Consider the following 17707-nt stretch of genomic DNA (forward strand, 5'->3'; position numbering starts at 1 on the left):
GACACCCGGGGTAATTGCCCTGCTCCACTGCTGAAATGTCATGGCTGCTTTTATCCCAGGTGGGCTATTCCATCAACCAATAAATGCCAATGCCCCTCTCTCAGCACCAAAGCACCATAACATACTCTGACACAACAAATCAGTGAATGACACACACCTCAGAGGAGATGTAATTACTTATCAAGCACTTAGCACTTAAAAAAAGCTCTAATTTACTGACTGCTAATATGGGGACTAAGTTGAATGTGACTGGTCTTTCAGTGGGATTGACAGTTTACCAGCGTTAATGTTGTCATTTAATGGTTAATATTTTAGAATAGAAACATATTTATGTAAATATTCTAACAAGATGCTTCACGTAGTACAGTAGATTTCTACATGTTTCAACAAATAGCTGCAGAAAAAAGAGCGTTAATCTAGGAGTCACTTTACTGTAAAGCATCACGATTTCCTCCCATGCAGACAAACTGTCTCCACAGCCGGTCATTTCGCTTTAATTTCAGACAGCAATTACCACAGACCTTATCTCATTTATATGGTAATAACACCTTTTGATGTGAGCTCTGGCAGCACAGATCAGAGCTAAGCAGGGCTGGCCTTTTGCGGCTGGGGCTCGTTCACTTCATTCCCCGAGCTGGCTGCACTGACCGGCAAAGAGGGTCAGTGTCTGAGGGGGCTCAAGCAGCAGCTCCGGCCTTCGTGGATCGGAAATTTAATTTAGTGTGACATATTGTTGGTTGCACTTAAAGAGGTAACATGTCGTCCTTTGTTTTGAGACGTGAGCACAAGGGGTAGTTTGACCTTCAGCTGTGTTTATTAGCAGCAGAGGTGTTGCTCATTATGCCGTCAACCTGCATTGGCAATTGCAGAATAACAATACATGTGAATGGCATTAGCAAAACATGCTAGTTGCTAGGGCTGCTCGATTATGGCAAAAATGATAATCACGATTATTTTCACTGAAATTGAGATCACGATTATTTGACGATATTTATTTAACCCTTTAAGACCTACTATAGAACCAAGTCCACCAGAGCTTATATAATTTTTTTTACATGCTGTAGTGCCATTTGTGGGAGCATTTCAAGTTGCTATACATCAATACAACTGTTATAGCCCATATTTTAATAATATGTATGCATTAAGTCCATAGTAATTACATAAATTGCAAAAAAGTGCAATAAACTACAAAAAAAATTGAAAATTGCTTTTGTTTTGTATACATATATTTCTACTTGGAGAAATTTAAGAGGTTTATCCCTCAAAACTTTAAATACAATAAAGTTGCAAAAAATAGTTTCCCACCACAGGAAATTTATTTTGAGTGTCTTCATAGTTTTATTTTGGAGATACAGCAATTTTTATATACTGCAGGAAAAACAAAAAACAATCCTATGATGCAAATTTGCAAAGAAAACAGCATGTGCATCATTTCACTGTGGGAAGTGTTACGAACAGCTGATAGGAATGGCAAAGCGTGTTTCTGGAATATTATGTTTTTGTTCCTGCAAGCGCTTTTTATGCAATTTTTGCAAAGCTATATGTGGAACGAAACCGTGACCGAGGACAAGCTGATGGCATAAGATGTAAGTACAACTCCTCCGGTTTCATATGCAAAACAAATTATTGCGCTAGCTTACACGGTTCAGGTTCTACAGGGATTTAAAAATAGTTACGCAAAACGGAGCGTGCTGCTCTGACCGGCTTTAAAGGGTTAACAATGACTTTTAAAAAATAATATAAAATAGTGTGCAACACCACTGAAGTTTTTTTTTTTTTTTAACTCTTTTCAACCAACGGCAGTCACTCTCCAAATAACTTCTGCTTAGCTTTCCGAGCTTCCCTTGGGTCCTCTTAATCAGCGGTCTCCAACCTTTTTTGCGCCACGGACCGGTTTATGCCCGACAATATTTTCACGGACCGGCCTTTAAGGTGTCACGGATAAATGAGGGAGGGGCTAATAATCGGCTCAGTCATTTTTAATGATCGTTGAAAGCCCAGATCGTAATCATGATTAAAATTCGATTAATTGAGCAGCCCTACTAGTTGCTTTTGTGCACTTACATTATAAATTTTGTCTACATATACTTTAATGGTTTTGTTGGGTTGAGTCCTGTTGGTCTTATATAAATAAACATACATCACTAGAGTAAAACTAATGGGCCTCAGGACTGTCTAAACCCAGGTCACTCATGTTCCCTTTTAGTGGGTGAATAATCTAACTGTCACGGTCCCGGTGAGTGTTGGCTTTTTCCACAGTGCCAGTGATTTCCTCCTCTGGGCGGAGTCACGCATCATCACTGACAGGCTGCACCTGGAAGTAATTTGGCTGCCGGCTTTTAAGACCAGCGCTCACAATCATTCTTCGCCAGATTGTCTGCTAACCTCAGTTAGTTTAGGCCATCATCGCTCATGTTTAAGACTCCTTTGTGTAGTTTAAGTTACACTATTGCTCGTTCACTAATTGTAAATAAAGTGTTGCTTTCACCCATTCCCCATGCTTCCGTGTGCTGTCTGCATTTGAGTCCATATTCCTGGTGGCCATTGGGCCGTAACACTAATGCTTGGTGAATTCTGCTTCACAGCAAGAGGTGACATCAAAAACTGGGTTTGCTAGTCGATTATCCTTGTGATAACTTTTCTGACACCTCCTACTTAAAGCTAGGTTAGCCCTGAGAGGTCAAACACACTGCAACTTAAGAAAACACCAATGAATCAAAAATGCTTCAAAGTAGAAAAAAAACAAAATTATTTTTGGGGCAACAATAACGTAACAGAACAGCTGGGACACTCTTAAAAGAAGCCGATGATTCATCGGTGTTGTGAGGGCGAAAAAGATGCAGGAACTGTGTGTTTCAATCAGATCATTAATGTTAGCTTGTTACTGTTAACCTGTCACTTCTGCAGTTGTTCCATCACAATATTGTGTCACCAAAAACACTTCTGTTTTGTGAATTGTTGTGTTTTTGTTTGTTTTTAGTTTAGTTTTTTTTTCCATTCTGTTTTATTGAACTTCTGTTGTGTTTGTGTGCTTTAGCAGCGTTTTAATATTTCTTAAGTTGCAGTAGGTTTGACCTCTCAGGGAAAAACCCCAAAAGTCAGAAGGCTCATGAAGCCCTGCTTTATAAAGCTGGTATAAAAGGTAACATTTGGTTATGTGAATCTAATCAACACCATCATCTTAACATTTGGTTGTCTGGTACCTTTGATGTAACCTAATACTGACTGTGAATACCACATCCTGTCCAAAAGCCTGTGCAGTACAGGAAACGTAATCACAATACGGGAAACTAACCAGTTAAGCCTTCACCAAACTGTGCAAGCTGCCGAGCTCATTTTCATAAAACCTTTGACTAACACAAAATTAATATCCTTCAGTTTGGTTCTAAGAAGGCATTTTACAAAAGCATAATTCAGCAACATTATGTAGATATAATATCTAAATTAAAATCTCTAAAATAAATCAGGACACTATGTGTATGATTTAAATTTACATTTATAAAACTTTACTTGGTGAACATCCCTTATATTTGAAAATTACCTTTCATATAAACGCTATGAAACGGTAACCCTGATGAGGATCACACTGTGCCATCCCCACAGTCCAAGGTCATAGTTTTCCCAGCTTCCTGCTATCCCTTTTATCATTATTTCTATTTTTATTTTCAATAATATTGTCATTTATCTTCATTTATTTATTTTATTTTATGTTCTTCTGATTATTAAGAAGTAGTAATAGTAGCTGTGGTGGTGGTATTATTATTAATGATATTATTAGTAATAACAACAACAATAATATGTTGTTGAATAGTGTATAATCTATAATATCTATATACTTACATAATAACATTTGTGTGTTTTTATGTAGTTATTGTTATTTGTGTGTGTGTGTGTGTGTGTGTGTGTGTGTGTGTGTGTGTGTGTGTGTGTGTGTGTGTGTGTGTGTGTGTGTGTTTTGGCAAATAGTGGAAAAGACTTCATTTTTGCCCAGAATAGATTAGCAGACACTTGGCAGGATAGACCGCTTCACCACATTCAAGATGTGATTTGAATATTAACCTGAAGCGTGATATCCGTGTCACACTGTGAGAGCTGAAGGTAACGGGAGGTCAGCCAGAGGTTAAAAGAAAGTGTGAGCCATGCCATGAAATATGGGATGTGAGAGTAATGACGTTTCCAAATGTCTCCAAAAACTAAACATAGTTTGTGGAAAGTCTGAAGTTAAAGGAGCGCATTAAATGGAGAAAATATAAATACCAGCAGACTGAGAGACAGCTTTTTCCATCAGGCCATCAGACTGCTGAACACGTCATAGACACCTCAGCTTCACTACTGGAACTTCAACATTATGCACTCCACACTGTATATAAATGCCACTTGTTTTGCACATATTCAACTCTGTATATTTTATATATTTTATTATTATTATTATTATTATTTTATTTTATTTTTTTACTATTTAATTTGTAAAAATGTGTATACACACACACACACACACACACACACACACACACACACACACACACACGTAGGAAAATATTTAGTATACACATCCAGAAATGCATACACTATTATATATTGTACATATATTTATTAGTTTCAGGTTGGCCATTCTTGTATTTTGCTCGTTTGTGTTGTTGTGTTTGCACATCTCTGTTGCTTGTGGGGCTCGCACACAAGAATTTCACTCGCATGTGCTGTGCCAGTGTGCCTGCACATGTGATGTGACAATAAAAAGTGATTTGATTTGATTTGATTTGATTTGATTTGATTTGATAAATGATGTCCCCAACTGCTGTTTTTGTAACAACAGACCTTTTTTTTCCCTTTCCTGGCCTGAAGTGGCTGCCAGGTGCTCTGGTACAACCTGGCTGCACTGGGTTTGAGCTTTTTCCTTCAGTGAATCTGACTCGCCTTGTACACAGCAGTATGAGGACAATAATGAGAAGCACAGTATTGATTTTCTATGAAAACACTACACTACTTTGTTGCATTTCCTTAACCTTGGCTTCCCTGAACTCAGAGCTGCCCAATTCAATTTTACTCTGTTGGATTCTCATGTCTCTCTCTCGCTCTCTCTCTCTAGGGAAAATTTCATTAACTCTTTTTTTTTTCCAGTGGTTGGCATCTGCGGTCCTACCCGCAGTTTAGTTAGGGGCAAAAAAGAAAACACGGCTAAAGTCAACATCGTTTTTCCAAACGGCACTCTGTCAGTACTCAGAGGGATGTGAGAAGGTTAAATTTACATGTGCGGTTCTGACAACTTCCAAAATATGACTTTTTACGTGACAGATCTGCACTGTCACTTCTCAAACACTCATGAATCCAGAGCTCGCGGAGAGCAGCCTCCCGCTCGCAGACGAGCGTCGACAGCCTGTGTTTCACGCTGCGTTTTGAGCTCATTTGGGCTCAACAGTCTTGGCAGGTCAAAGCAGAGCTGTAAGCACCATCAGACTTGTCACTGAGCAGAGCTTTTGGGATGTTGGTGGTCTGTTTAACAGGCGTAACATTTATCCTCTGTCAGCCTGGCAGGTGGTTGAACCAACACTGTGCCTCTGGATGGAGCTCAAAGTTAAGTCCTGCAACCTATTTGCCTTTTGTCACCATGAGCGCTATTGTTATATCAACTATGATGGATACGTTTAGGAATCTTCAGTGTTCCACGGATATGACACGTTCAATAAAATTGAATTCTACATTCTAGCTGAAAAAAAGGCTGTCAGAAGAGAGCGGTGAATGCAGGAGTTTCTTCCTTATAGTCCAGACTACAGAGCTGCAAGTGTTCAGCCCCCTGCCCAGTGTGTAAACTCCTGATGTAAACTAGGTCGGTGCAGAGAGAGAGCGCGAGCGAGAGAGATGCTGCTGGGAGCGTTGAATAATTCAGCCAAGTCCACTGAGCTCTGATAACACGAGCAGAACAACAGCAGTATATGGGCTCTGTGCAGCCGGAGAAGTGAATCGCTTCATATGGACAATGCATTGCACCCTGTGTGCAGTCAGTTAGCTTCACTTGTGTTTTCAAATCAAAAAAATGTGCGTGCAAATGCTCAAAGTGAGCAAAATAAAGACAATACTTAGATCTGTATGTTACAGCCTGATTAGAGTGGTATTAAATCCTTCCTCCTAATTTTTAAACGAGCAAAGGGCAAACAAAAAAAAGCTTAAATGTCCTCCTCGTCTACACCCCAGCGTAAGGCTTTGATCAGCATAACCTGCCATATGTCAGAGTATGTTTACTGCACTCCTATTATATGCAGAGGTTGTTAACTTTTACAACCTCTTTTGAATGATGGGGGAAGTGCACACGTCTTCACAAAAAACTGTTGAGGAAATCTCCTTTTTTTTTCTTCATTGCTGACTTTCTGCCGTGTCTGCCAGATCCAAGTGAATTAGATGTGGATGCAGACGTGCTCATAAATCTTACAAACACTGAGGTAACGTGTTTCAGACTTGCTTACCAGGTGTAATTTGTCAAGAATGGGTAACTCTATTCTACACAGAGCGTGCGCCCTTCCACCTCAGTGGCGTGCTACAGCCGATAGGGCTCAGTGTTCAGTGTGGCATCACTACATCAGGCCATGGAAGAGATGTCATCGAGACCAAGACAAGACAGTCCAGGCTTTTCTTCTGTATTTTCAGCTGTGATAAGTCGTTGTTGGGTTTTTTTGTTTGTTTGTTTGTTTGTTTGGGGTGTTTTTTTGTATTTTAACGATTCGGGTTTGCAGATAATATTTCCTTGAGTAGCATTTTGCAGATTTCTGTATGTTAAAATGTGGTATTGCAACACGTGCAAGACAGTCTATGATAACTTCCTGCGCTGCTGCCCTCCAAAGGACTGCAAATACCAAGATTCAAATAAAAAGCTGATAATATGCGTAACTGTGTGTGAATTGTCAAGTATTTTTTGCAGAATGAGCCAATCAGGGAGTCAGTCAGGAGGTAAATCATCCCTATTATCTTCACAAAACACTAACTGTAGGGAAAACATCTTCAGGGCTTAGGGATGCTGCAGTGACAGTAAGGTCTTATCACTGACTTTAACTGCATGCTAATTAAGGGAAACTTTCAGCCAACAATGCTGCTCTAATCTTAAGTAGATTCCCTTCAAGGAGTCTGATCTGTAAGCACAACACAGCTGAGGGAGCAGAGAAGACTGTCACTCTGATAAACAAGGAATTACCTCGACATATCTGCACGCTGCTACCTGATGGTGACGATTTACTGTATGTGTGATGATGTCAGAAAACAATGCAGAGAAATTACTTTCTCTTTTACTTTCTTTGCAGAGAAATGACCATAAGGTAAAATGATGAGGTTTTAGCTTGAATCACAGATCAGATTTGCCAAGTTTACCTTTCTTCTTCTCCTCCTCCTTCTTCTTTTTCCGCTGCTTCCTTTGTGGATTGCTACAGCAGATCATCTGCCTCCATCTCACCTTATCCCTAGCATACTCCTTTGTCACACAAACCCTCTAATAAACGCAGCTACAGGAGGCGGGGGGACAGTTTACTCCCAGTGACGAAGCCGAACCCTGGATAAATAGGGAGGGTTGCATTAGTAAGAGCATATGGCGTAAAATCCTCCCCAATTCAAACATGTTCATAAGAATGAAGTTTGTCATGTTAACACCTAATATTTGTGATATTGTGAACAAATCAGAAATATAGAGGTTATCCCTTGTTGGAGATGGGTGTAATCTGGGATACAACAAAATAATGGAGTAGGTAAAAACTGTGCTCTTTGGCTTTGCAAGTACTGTTAGGCTGCTACTTTCCTGTAGTGTTTATCCAACAAACATAACCTTTAACCTGTATCTTACATCTCTGCACCTGTGTTTTTTGTACTTTGAGAAAGGTTGAAATGGCAATACACATACACAATTCACCGTCCAGTTTGTGTTTTGGAAAGTTCAATGTCAGTATTACTAGCTGATAATTCAGTAACTGTCTGGATTGCTTTGTTCAGATGTGATTAATGCCTGAAGTGTCCTAGGCACACAACACAGCTGCAGGACCATGGTTCAGCTGATGCTAAACTCTGACAGGTGGAGGAAGTTTCACAAGGTTTAGGCATAATAAAAAATGCTTTACTTGTTTAATCAAGGGGGGGGGGGGGGGGGGGGGGGACTTCTTCATTAGTTGTAGACGTAGATGAAACTAAGAGAAAAAGAAGCTGAATGAGAAAAATGCTTTTTGGGGGCTTTAAAAGCAAAGATTGTAATTTTTCATTTTCTTCTTCCTTTAATTTGTGAAACTTTTCTTAGATGTTCAAATTTAATTGAATTCCTCTCTCAATATCTGTGAGAGTAGTATTAGTTTTTAATACGCTTTATTGGAATAATACCTTTAAGGACTATAAAATTAAACAGCACAAGGCTGTTTATGCAGCGTAGTGTTGTAATAGATGAATCACAGTTTGAAGAAATTCGCTGCAGATGGGTGAAAGTTTCTTTGCAGGTGGCCCTTGCAGGGATATCTGAAGTGTGCATGATAATGGAGCTGAGTTACCTCCGCCGCCTCCACACCCCCACCGCTACTCTCTCTGTGGCTCTCTGCTCAACACACTCCCACATGCTACCTCCCGCTCCCTTTATACTCAAGTCTGAATCTTTTCTCCTCGCTCGTCCTCTCTGTCACATCGGCTCTGGACTGTCACAGAAACGGCTTGTGATCCAAACCCTTCTCCTGTTCTCTTCACTTACATAAATGCCACATACTGTTGGAACCCTGAACCATATTTTTAGACTGGCATAGACAGGGCCGATAATGATGCCAGCCATCAACAGTCCTATTATGTAACATGGACAGGGAGAGGCGGTTGCACATGCGTGACACTTTTTTTTCCCCAAAACCACACTATATTTTTCTATAGCTGTCTGGGTTTTATCAATTAAAGGGTACTTTCAGGACCATGGACAGCATCAAATTGGTGTTGCTTCCTCTACTGGGCATTCTGTACTTTTTCTGTACCTTCAAAAAGTTCTTGGAAGTGAAATACCTGGGGATGGAATCAGATCAACTTTCACATTCTCTCTGTTGTTTTGTCAGAGAGTAAAAGAGAAAAGGCAGGAAATCACTGACAGAAACGTTTCAGGGTCCTGTTCAGTATCACAGCAATAGAGGCTCTTTCTGTATTGAAAAGGTAGTTACATTTACCATTTAAAGAATTATTTAAAGCATTGATGAAGCAGGCAAATGCTGATGAAATACACAGGAGATAAGCAAAATATGAAGCAAAACTGAAATGTTTAAGAATCTGTCATTATTCCACTGTTATCTGCAGTTCACTGAAAGCTGGATGAATTAAGTACCAGTTCAATGAATAGAACTATTTGGGAAAATAAAACTTGAATAAAAGTCTACATGATCAAGGACCTTCAAGACTTTATTTCTCCACAGCTATGTGGAGAAATGTGTAGTAACACATTTGGAGTAACCAAAGGCTGATTTGATTTTGTCAACCTATAAATAATAACTTCAGCATTTATAATTACATGTATAAATATTACATTAAGATTACAAGACAGTATAAAACATGCCCATGACTTTGCTCAGGACCAAGTACCCGATCTGTGCAACAAAACGCCACACATAACTCTGTATGAAATAGAATCATAGCAAGAAAAGGTAAATGGACTGACACTTGTGTACCTGTGCTTTTCTCTCAACTGGAGCATTCCAGTTGGAGTGCTTTTAGCTAACATTCTAACACTTTTGCCCTAATGAATGCATCAGGGGCAACTTTAGGTGTCCAAGGATACTTCAGCATGCAGACTGGAGCAGCTCGGGATCAAACCTCTGACTTTCCGATTAGTAGGGGTGGGTGTGGCTCAGTGGTTCGGTTCCCCATCTGCTCATACACATGCATACCTCAAATTGCTCCAAACTGCTCTTCAGCAAGTTATGAATGTGTGAGAATGTTAGTTGGTTTATACCATTTTTATCATTCATAGCTTAGCATGTTAGCATAGCATATCACTAAAATGTCTTGATGCGTGTTCAAAAATCCAGGTACGTCCTGGACTACAGGTAAATCACTGTAGTCTTTATGCCCAGCTGGGAAGAAGCCCCAGGATATATCCAAAACCCACTGGAGAGATTATATTTCTTATCCGGCCTGGTCTGGGAACACCTCACCCAGCAGGAAGTGGAAAGTCTAGCTGACGAGAAATTTGTCTGGAATATCTTGATTAGTTTGCTGTCACTGCAACATGACCTTGGATAAGTGGAAGAGGATGGATGCTGTAGTCTTTCCACGAAAGATGTCTGCAGTTAAGTTATTAGCAGTCCATAAAAGATTGCAAAGATTTTTTTAAAGAATTTACCTCCTAATTCCCACCATTATGGCCTTGATTTTTACCCTTGACTGTTTACAGCATGCTAGAACAGTGAGGCAGTGGTGAGGTGTGTGGTATGAGTTACAGATAGGCTCAAGGTGGGCATACGGTTACATTAGGGATCATCTCTGAGCTCAGGGATGAATTTCCATGGAAATTTCCACGCAGATGAAATTGCGAATCTGTAGTGAGAGTAATGAGCAGGTGGAAGAGAACCTGGAGAGGTGGAGGCATGCTCTGGAGAGAAGAAGAATGAAAGTCAGTAGGAGCAAGACAGAATACATGTGTGAATAATAGAAAGAAAGGTGTAACAGTGGAGCTGCAAGGAGTAGATGTAGTGAAGTTAGATGAGTTTAAATACCTGGGATCAACCATATAAAGCAACAGTCAGTGCACAAGAGAGGTGAGGAAAAGAGAGGCAAAGTAGAGCAGGTGGAGACAAGTGTCAGGGGTGATTTGTGACAGAAGGATAGTAGCAAGAGTGAAAGGGAAGATTTATAAGATGCTGATGCTATGATGTATTCTTTGGAGATGGTGTCACTAACAAAACGACAGGAGGTCGAGTTGAAGATGCTAAGATCTTCACTGGGAGTGACCAGAATGGACAAGATTAGAAACGAGTACATCAGAGTGAAGTCTGGCTGAGATGAATAAATAGTGGATACAAAGGAAGTTGACACAGAGAATGCTCATGGATGTAGTGAAGGAGGACATGTAGAGGGTTGGTGTGACAGAAAAGTACGATAGGGTAAGATGAAGGCAGACGACCCACTGTGGGGAGTCCTAAAAGGAACAGTGGAAACGAAGAAGAAGACTGTTTTCAGCATACTTTCAAATGCACAAAGACATGCAATGGGACCATTAAAAACAAGAGTGGGTGTTTAGGGTGACACATTCTTTCCACAAAATAGGCAATCTTTTGTAGAATGTAGAAATTTGGAAAAGACAGAGGGAAAAAAGCACTAAACAAAGGATACACTTTTAAAACCCATGCTCTAGGGGGAAAAGGTTAGCACTAGCCTGGGAGCAAAAGAGTGAGTAAAAGGAGGGAACTGTAATATAAACATGAACAAGAGGCACATTTAAAAGGGAATTAACAGCAATAAATACAAGATCCAATAAACAGAATGTAGGTCAAGCAGAAGTTAATCAAACAAAACTGAAATGAACAGAGGTTTCAGCGTGACACTTCAGGATGCTGACAAACAAGCGTGTGTTTCTCTCCAAATGAAGCTTCTTACCGAGCAGGTAATTAGGAAGTGAGCAGATGCTAGTATTGAGCTCTCCGAGCACCTGAAAGAGAGGCAGTAATTGTTTTCTGTTGATTACATGGCCTTTTGACAGAAAAATGGGTCACTGCAGCAGTGACCACTGGCTTGCCTGAGAAGACCTTCCAGGACACTGTTATAACAGTTAATAGTGGGGAAGTGAGAGGATCTCCAAAGCTGATTTCACGTCCACATGTAAAACACGTGGCTGTATAAAGTGCCAACATGCTTTGCTTTTAACATGAAGTAGCATTTATGCAACTTATATACTTTTTCATATTTATTAAAGTCATGGTTTTTGCTGTTATTTGCTCTCATATGACCAATAGTTTGGTATTTATAATAATCTGACAGGTTACTTGTGTCACTGTTACACTCACATACTTTCACTTTAAACTATAGAGTTCTTTTTTTGTCCTTTCCTTTCTTTTTTGTCTATTTCCTTGTGTCTGCTTCAGTATTTCAGTGGTAAAATTTTGCTTTTTTGTTTAAAATAGTGTGAAATGCATTGTTTTTCTTAAATAACTATACCATTACTAAAGGTATAATTTTGTGAAATCCCATAGAAGGAGCTCTAAGCTTTTCTTTTTGTTCTTTTTAAAAATAAAAAATGCATTTAGCTCATGAAGAGTAACAACTTGTCCTGTGCATGGATCGGCATGGAAGACACCCTAATTTGCTTTTGTTGAATACTAGCTCCATCTGCTGGTTACAGTTTCACCACTTCTAGATATCAGCAGGCAGTCCTCCCTTACAGCGACCTGTCAGACTCTTATGTTAAGGAGAATTCGTTAACTTTAAAGGTTTGCAGGCTTGTCGCCGCTTCATCTCTGTGACGTACTTTTACCGCTATCACAAAAGCAAACGCTTTAATTTATGCTTGGTAATGTAGCAGATTAAGAGCTCAAAGATAAATACAGACGCTCCTTGTTCTTTTACTGCACTTCAACTCCTCTTGGTTGCACTAACTGTTGCCCTGACAACCTTATGTCACCCTGTGAAAGTTACAATATCCCTCTGTCTCAGCTCCGCTCATCTGCTCAGCTGATTACGTCTACAGTATGTGACCCTGAACGGCCCTTTTATCTGACTGTGAACCAATTTGGCTTCCTTTCCCTGTAGAAAATCTGTAATCTATCCATGACTTCAGAGGCATTATATGGCCTTGGATTCATTTCCTGCAGACTTACTCTAATCTAGGGAACTACTACATCCCTAACCTTAACCTTAAGGCATGCCGTCACCTTTAAATTTAAGGATTTATGTTATAGCGACTTGTTTATGTTCATGAAAGGAAGCCATGTGCCCAGAATGTAACAATGTAAACAAAATGAGGTCCCCACAACATGAGTAAGACCTGCTCACCACACACACACACACACATTTTCTTGTCTATCTTTGTGAGAACATTCAGCAGTGTGATATATTTTCTAGCCCCTTAACCAAGTCCTAGGCATCCAACTAAGAAGTGCGTTTGGTTCACTTGTTTAGGCTATACTTTAAACCTATTAAATTTACTTCTAAAACAGTAAAAGCATAACAGTGCCTCAGTATTTTGCTTATGTTGGAAATGTTGGCATAAGATCCCATATACACATGTGGATTTTTCTGTCACTGAAGGAAGTCTGGATCTGATTATTGTGAGGCAAAATCTGAAGTTATATAAAAAAGAGGATTTTTTTTTTTTATATCGTGATGATGAATCAATTTATATGACGTGGTCTTGCCAAAGACGGGTGTGGTCTTTTGTGAGGCTGTAGGGAAATATTTATATAATCATATTTTTTTCTATTAAAGAAAAGGGTCTGATTCAATGTGGTCCCCATTAAGACATCATTTAGGCTATGAAAAAATAAGAAGGAATAAATTGCTTTACAATGTTGTGGTGTGTAGATCCTGTTGACCCTGTCCTATTAATGCTTGTCTACTGAGGAAAGAGGTCCAGGCAGTTTTACTGGAATGCCTATCAGCGGGCAGCTGGCTTGTTAAATACTCTCCAGAGATTTGGTTTTGGGGTTGTTGTTTTTTTACAAACATATGGCAGTTTGTTTCCTTTTTTACTCAAACACAACAACAATGCTTTTATTTGTTGTCCTCCAAATGGAGCAGCTGAGTCATAATAATTAACATTTTTCACATATGATGTTCTGTTGTTGGGAGGGAACAAAGGACGTTTGTTTCCACAGCACTGCAAAAACAACTCACATGTCTGCTGATTCAGAGTTTGCATAGGATATGATGTACAAAGCTAAACTAAATCCAAGGTCAGCGTTTCATAAATGCTTTTCCCAGTCTTTTAAACTTCATCCATACTGGAGAAATATTCTTGAATCTGGAAGAAGTAAGAAAAACCACAGTTATGTAGCGAGCTGGGCCGTGGCTTCTATTTTGTGGCAGATCCTCCCCCTCGTCTGGAAGCTGTTGAATTTTTCTCCAGATGTGGCGGCCCGATCTCTTTAATGATACACCAGAGTGCAGTGCAGGCGGAGAGTTAACAGAAGTAGAGGTTGAAAATAACATAAACGAGACTGCTCGAGAAGCAGGGCTGGAAAGTAAGCTTGTTGTTTAAGTTTTATGTTTGACTACTGTCGAAAAACAAGACTTATTTTCATTTAAGGAGATTTAATTTACATTTGGGAGAGAGAGGCAACATCTGCAGTATACATGCAATTTATTGCACAATCGGGAAGATGTCTCAGTTTTCCAGCTTAGCTCTGAATCTCCATTTTTTTCCCCTATAAGGCAATCTCTGAGATTATCCAATCTTTGGACAGCATCACTGAAATGGAGAGAGTCAGTAGTAGGAGGTTTTCATACTACTGTAAATGTGATCAGGATGCCACACAGGCTCTTCTGTCATGATGAGATGTAGCTAACTGCAGCTGAGAGTGTATGGAAGAAGAGCTATTTTTATATTTCAGTATCATTTTACTTTTAAAAGTTTGCAGGTTAAGTAAGATTTGCCGACATGCTGCGTGTGTTCTCTAATAATCAGTGACCAAGACAGGAATTTCCTCAATGAGACATTTGAGACCTGCAGGCCGACTTGCTTTTTTTCTACTCTCACATTGCCAATTTCCTAAACGACAGGTGTCTTTGACTTGGTCAGCCTCCAGAGAGAACAGGTTGCACAGCTGTCTGGCACACACTTGCATGTGCACACACACACACACAAGTAAGAAAAGAGAGAGAGAAAATGAGGCATTTAATGAAAGATGGCAAACAAGTTTTTTTTCTTTGCTTTGGTGCACTCTGGGTTTTTGTTGGACAGCTTTGGCACTGAGGTGCTCCTGTCATGTCTTTTGTATGCGCAAGTGGACCAAACAAAAGCTTATTGAGGAATCTCTGGGAAGCCTGAGCTGTTGGAAAGGAATGCCCTCTCTCATGGTCCAGCACTTTAATCTTAATCATTCACTGGAGGAGGGGGGCTCCTGCATCAGGGTGACAGGAATTCACTCACTGTTGGCCCCAATAAAATCTATTAGGTGAAGAAGGGAAATAGGCTGGTCATGTTTCTGATACAGACAAATTGGACTAATTCTTCCTGTTAGCCTTTCAAAATGACTCCCTATCATTAAAGGGAACACGTGAATATTTACGTATATTTCCCTTTTTTGGGGATTGGTTGCTTAAATCCATGAGAATACACAGGCAGATGTTATTTTTTTTAGCAGTAGACACAATGGAGGATGTGTGTTTCCCCCTATAAGAAGGCGGAGTTTTCTCCCTGGGGTCCTGAGCCAAACTTGGTTATGTAAGGGATACACAGTTTCTCATCTTGATTTGGAGTTACTCGAAAGTTTACTGCCGTTTATTTTAACAACCTGTCTGTAGAAACATTTTAAAGAAAAGCTTCGTTTTTTGCCAAAGAACTGCCTTCCTATCGTAAAACTAATTGAAGACTGACCTTAACCACTGCCAAGGACCACGCTTTTGTTGGTTAATATTCAACTGCAAAAGCGCTTGCCGTGCCTCAGGAGCAATTTGGAAATGAGACTACACTAGCAGCCCAGACACACGGACATGGGCTCGGGTACAAGCCGAGGAAAAAGAGTCGCACCTGCTTGTGTCAGCGAGGTAAACGTGACCAAAACGGGGACCGATGTCGCTTCACCTCAAAAGGACAGCCGTCTGTTCAAGCCTCTTAAAATTCACTCAGTTTTGCGCAATGTGCGTAACCGCGCGCAACCTGACTGCCACAGCGAAGGGCAGGATTCGGACTTTTCTGGGAATGAGGAGGATATTGATGGAGAACTGGACACAGTTATGGCAGATTACACAGAAAGAGAGAGCGCTTCGGTAAAGAAGACCCCTCCGAAGAAGACGTTCATCAGATCCAAAACATACGGACTGTGTCATTTCAGCCAGGAGGACGCTGAAGACGACTTCAGCTCTGCTCCGAGGCTCCGAGCGTCAGGAAGAGACCAAGAGCCACGTGTCGCACACAGTGTGTCAAGAGATGTAAACAAGAAGGGCAACTCTGCCTTCGCACACGTTAAAAAGCACACATCTGGGTGTACCACCGAGCACAATGTAAGGACTTTTAAATTTCTACTTTTAAGTACTTTTGCCAGATTGTAATCCAGTTTATGAGAACAAAAGTATGCTTTTAAAGTAACAATAACCGCGAGTTATTATTGAATGAAACACATAATATCCATCCTTCCCTCTCTGCTTTATGTCAGTCCTCCTCACAGGGCTGTTTGACAACAGAGGCTTTGTCGGAAGACGTCCCCACATCAGAACAACAACCGTAAGTAGGCAACTTAAATAAATTATTCATTCCTGACCTCAGTGGAGGAAAAATGCGCAGAGCCAGATCAAATTCACCTTAAAGGAATCGAAATACCAAATCCATTATTCTCAGAGCGTATCAGATACGCCAGATGTTTGCAAGCAGGGGAGAAACAGACAAGTGTCTATTGTTGAAGAATGCCAAAAAGAAAAACATTCATATTTCCAACTTTATTCCAACTTTCTCACAGCGCCATTTTTGTTTTGTTAGTTTTGTTTTGTTTGGGCCTCTACACTCTGAGCGTTGGGTTAAACTGTTTAAATATGTGTCACATTTTCTGTTTGTAATCTTCACCTTCCTGATGTGGGTCTCTACATTTCCCAGGACGTTTGATAGCTGCCATGGCTCTTCTCTCACCACGCCAGTCATCCTGTACGATGGATCAGAAGAGGAGCTGATGGATACCATTGAAAGAGAGTTTAGTTGACCCTCCGAGCTAAGAAAGCTCTTTTAGCAAGCTCTCATGACAGGAAACCGTTTGTATTCAAAGAAAGGGAACCAGGGTTTATTCTGACAAATTTCCTGCTTGCTGGAAAGGCTGCACAATCTATATTTATGCAGGGTTGCCAGGAAAAAAATAATGAACACAGTCTGTGTTGAACTTAAAACAGCATCACTCCCAGTCTGTGCATTTAGCCAAGTCTTATTTAACAAGATGCAGCAGTAATTGCAGAGTTAAAACACCAGCTTGAATATGTGCCAGGAAGTTCTCCTCACACTCACAAGGGTTGGGTTTCTGAAGCAGGTAGGGTGTTACTGTCCAGCTCGACTCCTACTGAGCACTCATTTGCTACCTATTACTAACATGGTATAACATGTCTGTTTAATGAGACAACACAGACCCTTTCTGCCAGTTCTGTAAATGTCAGCAGGAGAGGTACATGCTTGTGATCTTTTAGCAGTAAAGATGGACTTGTTTCCACCAGCGGTTTTGTGTGAGCATAAAGTGTTCAGGGCTTTAGTTTCTCATGTAGCAAACCCTGCCAAGGTATGAGCAGAGAATGTTTACTTAACATTTCCTTCCTGACCGCAGCTCCTGCACTTTCTCCACCCTGCGAGAATGTGGCTACAGAGAGACTTTTAGTTGGGCAAAGTCTGTTTCTGCTGACACAATTCAGCCATTGAAACACTTCAAAATAAAAGCCTGCTGCCACTTAGTGGCAGAATGCAGAAGTTGTGTGCATGAATACAAACGTGAAATTTTATCAAACTTTTTAGAGGAAATTTCCAATATGAAAATTTGGAAGCAGAGTTAAAAAAAATTTTGTGTGTGTTTGAAATAAAAAAGCAGAAAATGTCGAGTTGTTG

General features: G+C 40.2%; 1 protein-coding gene across 1 annotated transcript; it reads left to right on the plus strand.

Moving 5' to 3' along the window:
* The first annotated feature begins 15369 nt into the window (after window positions 1–15369).
* On the plus strand, window positions 15370–17392 carry LOC146612340 (uncharacterized). The gene is made up of 3 exons (XM_085343351.1): window positions 15370–16137; window positions 16290–16357; window positions 16724–17392. The coding sequence occupies exons 1-3, from the start codon at window positions 15628–15630 to the stop codon at window positions 16824–16826; spliced, it is 681 nt and encodes a 226-aa protein (XP_085199477.1). The 5' UTR covers window positions 15370–15627; the 3' UTR covers window positions 16827–17392.
* Window positions 17393–17707: the final 315 nt, after the last annotated feature.

Source organism: Diplotaxodon limnothrissa, linkage group LG19 (assembly GCF_057381915.1).
Source record: "Diplotaxodon limnothrissa isolate DT_005_m linkage group LG19, D_limnothrissa_male_GT1.1, whole genome shotgun sequence".
Taxonomy (NCBI): domain Eukaryota; kingdom Metazoa; phylum Chordata; class Actinopteri; order Cichliformes; family Cichlidae; genus Diplotaxodon; species Diplotaxodon limnothrissa.

What these genes read in the sequence shown, in the direction of transcription:
- LOC146612340 (XM_085343351.1), top strand. Translation starts at nt 15,628, where the DNA reads ATGGGCTCGGGTACAAGCCGAGGAAAAAGAGTCGCACCTGCTTGTGTC. An exon ending in GGTGTACCACCGAGCACAAT is followed by an intron (nt 16,138 to 16,289) that starts GTAAGGACTTTT and finishes GCTTTATGTCAG; the next exon opens with TCCTCCTCACAGGGCTGTTT. An exon ending in CCCACATCAGAACAACAACC is followed by an intron (nt 16,358 to 16,723) that starts GTAAGTAGGCAA and finishes TACATTTCCCAG; the next exon opens with GACGTTTGATAGCTGCCATG.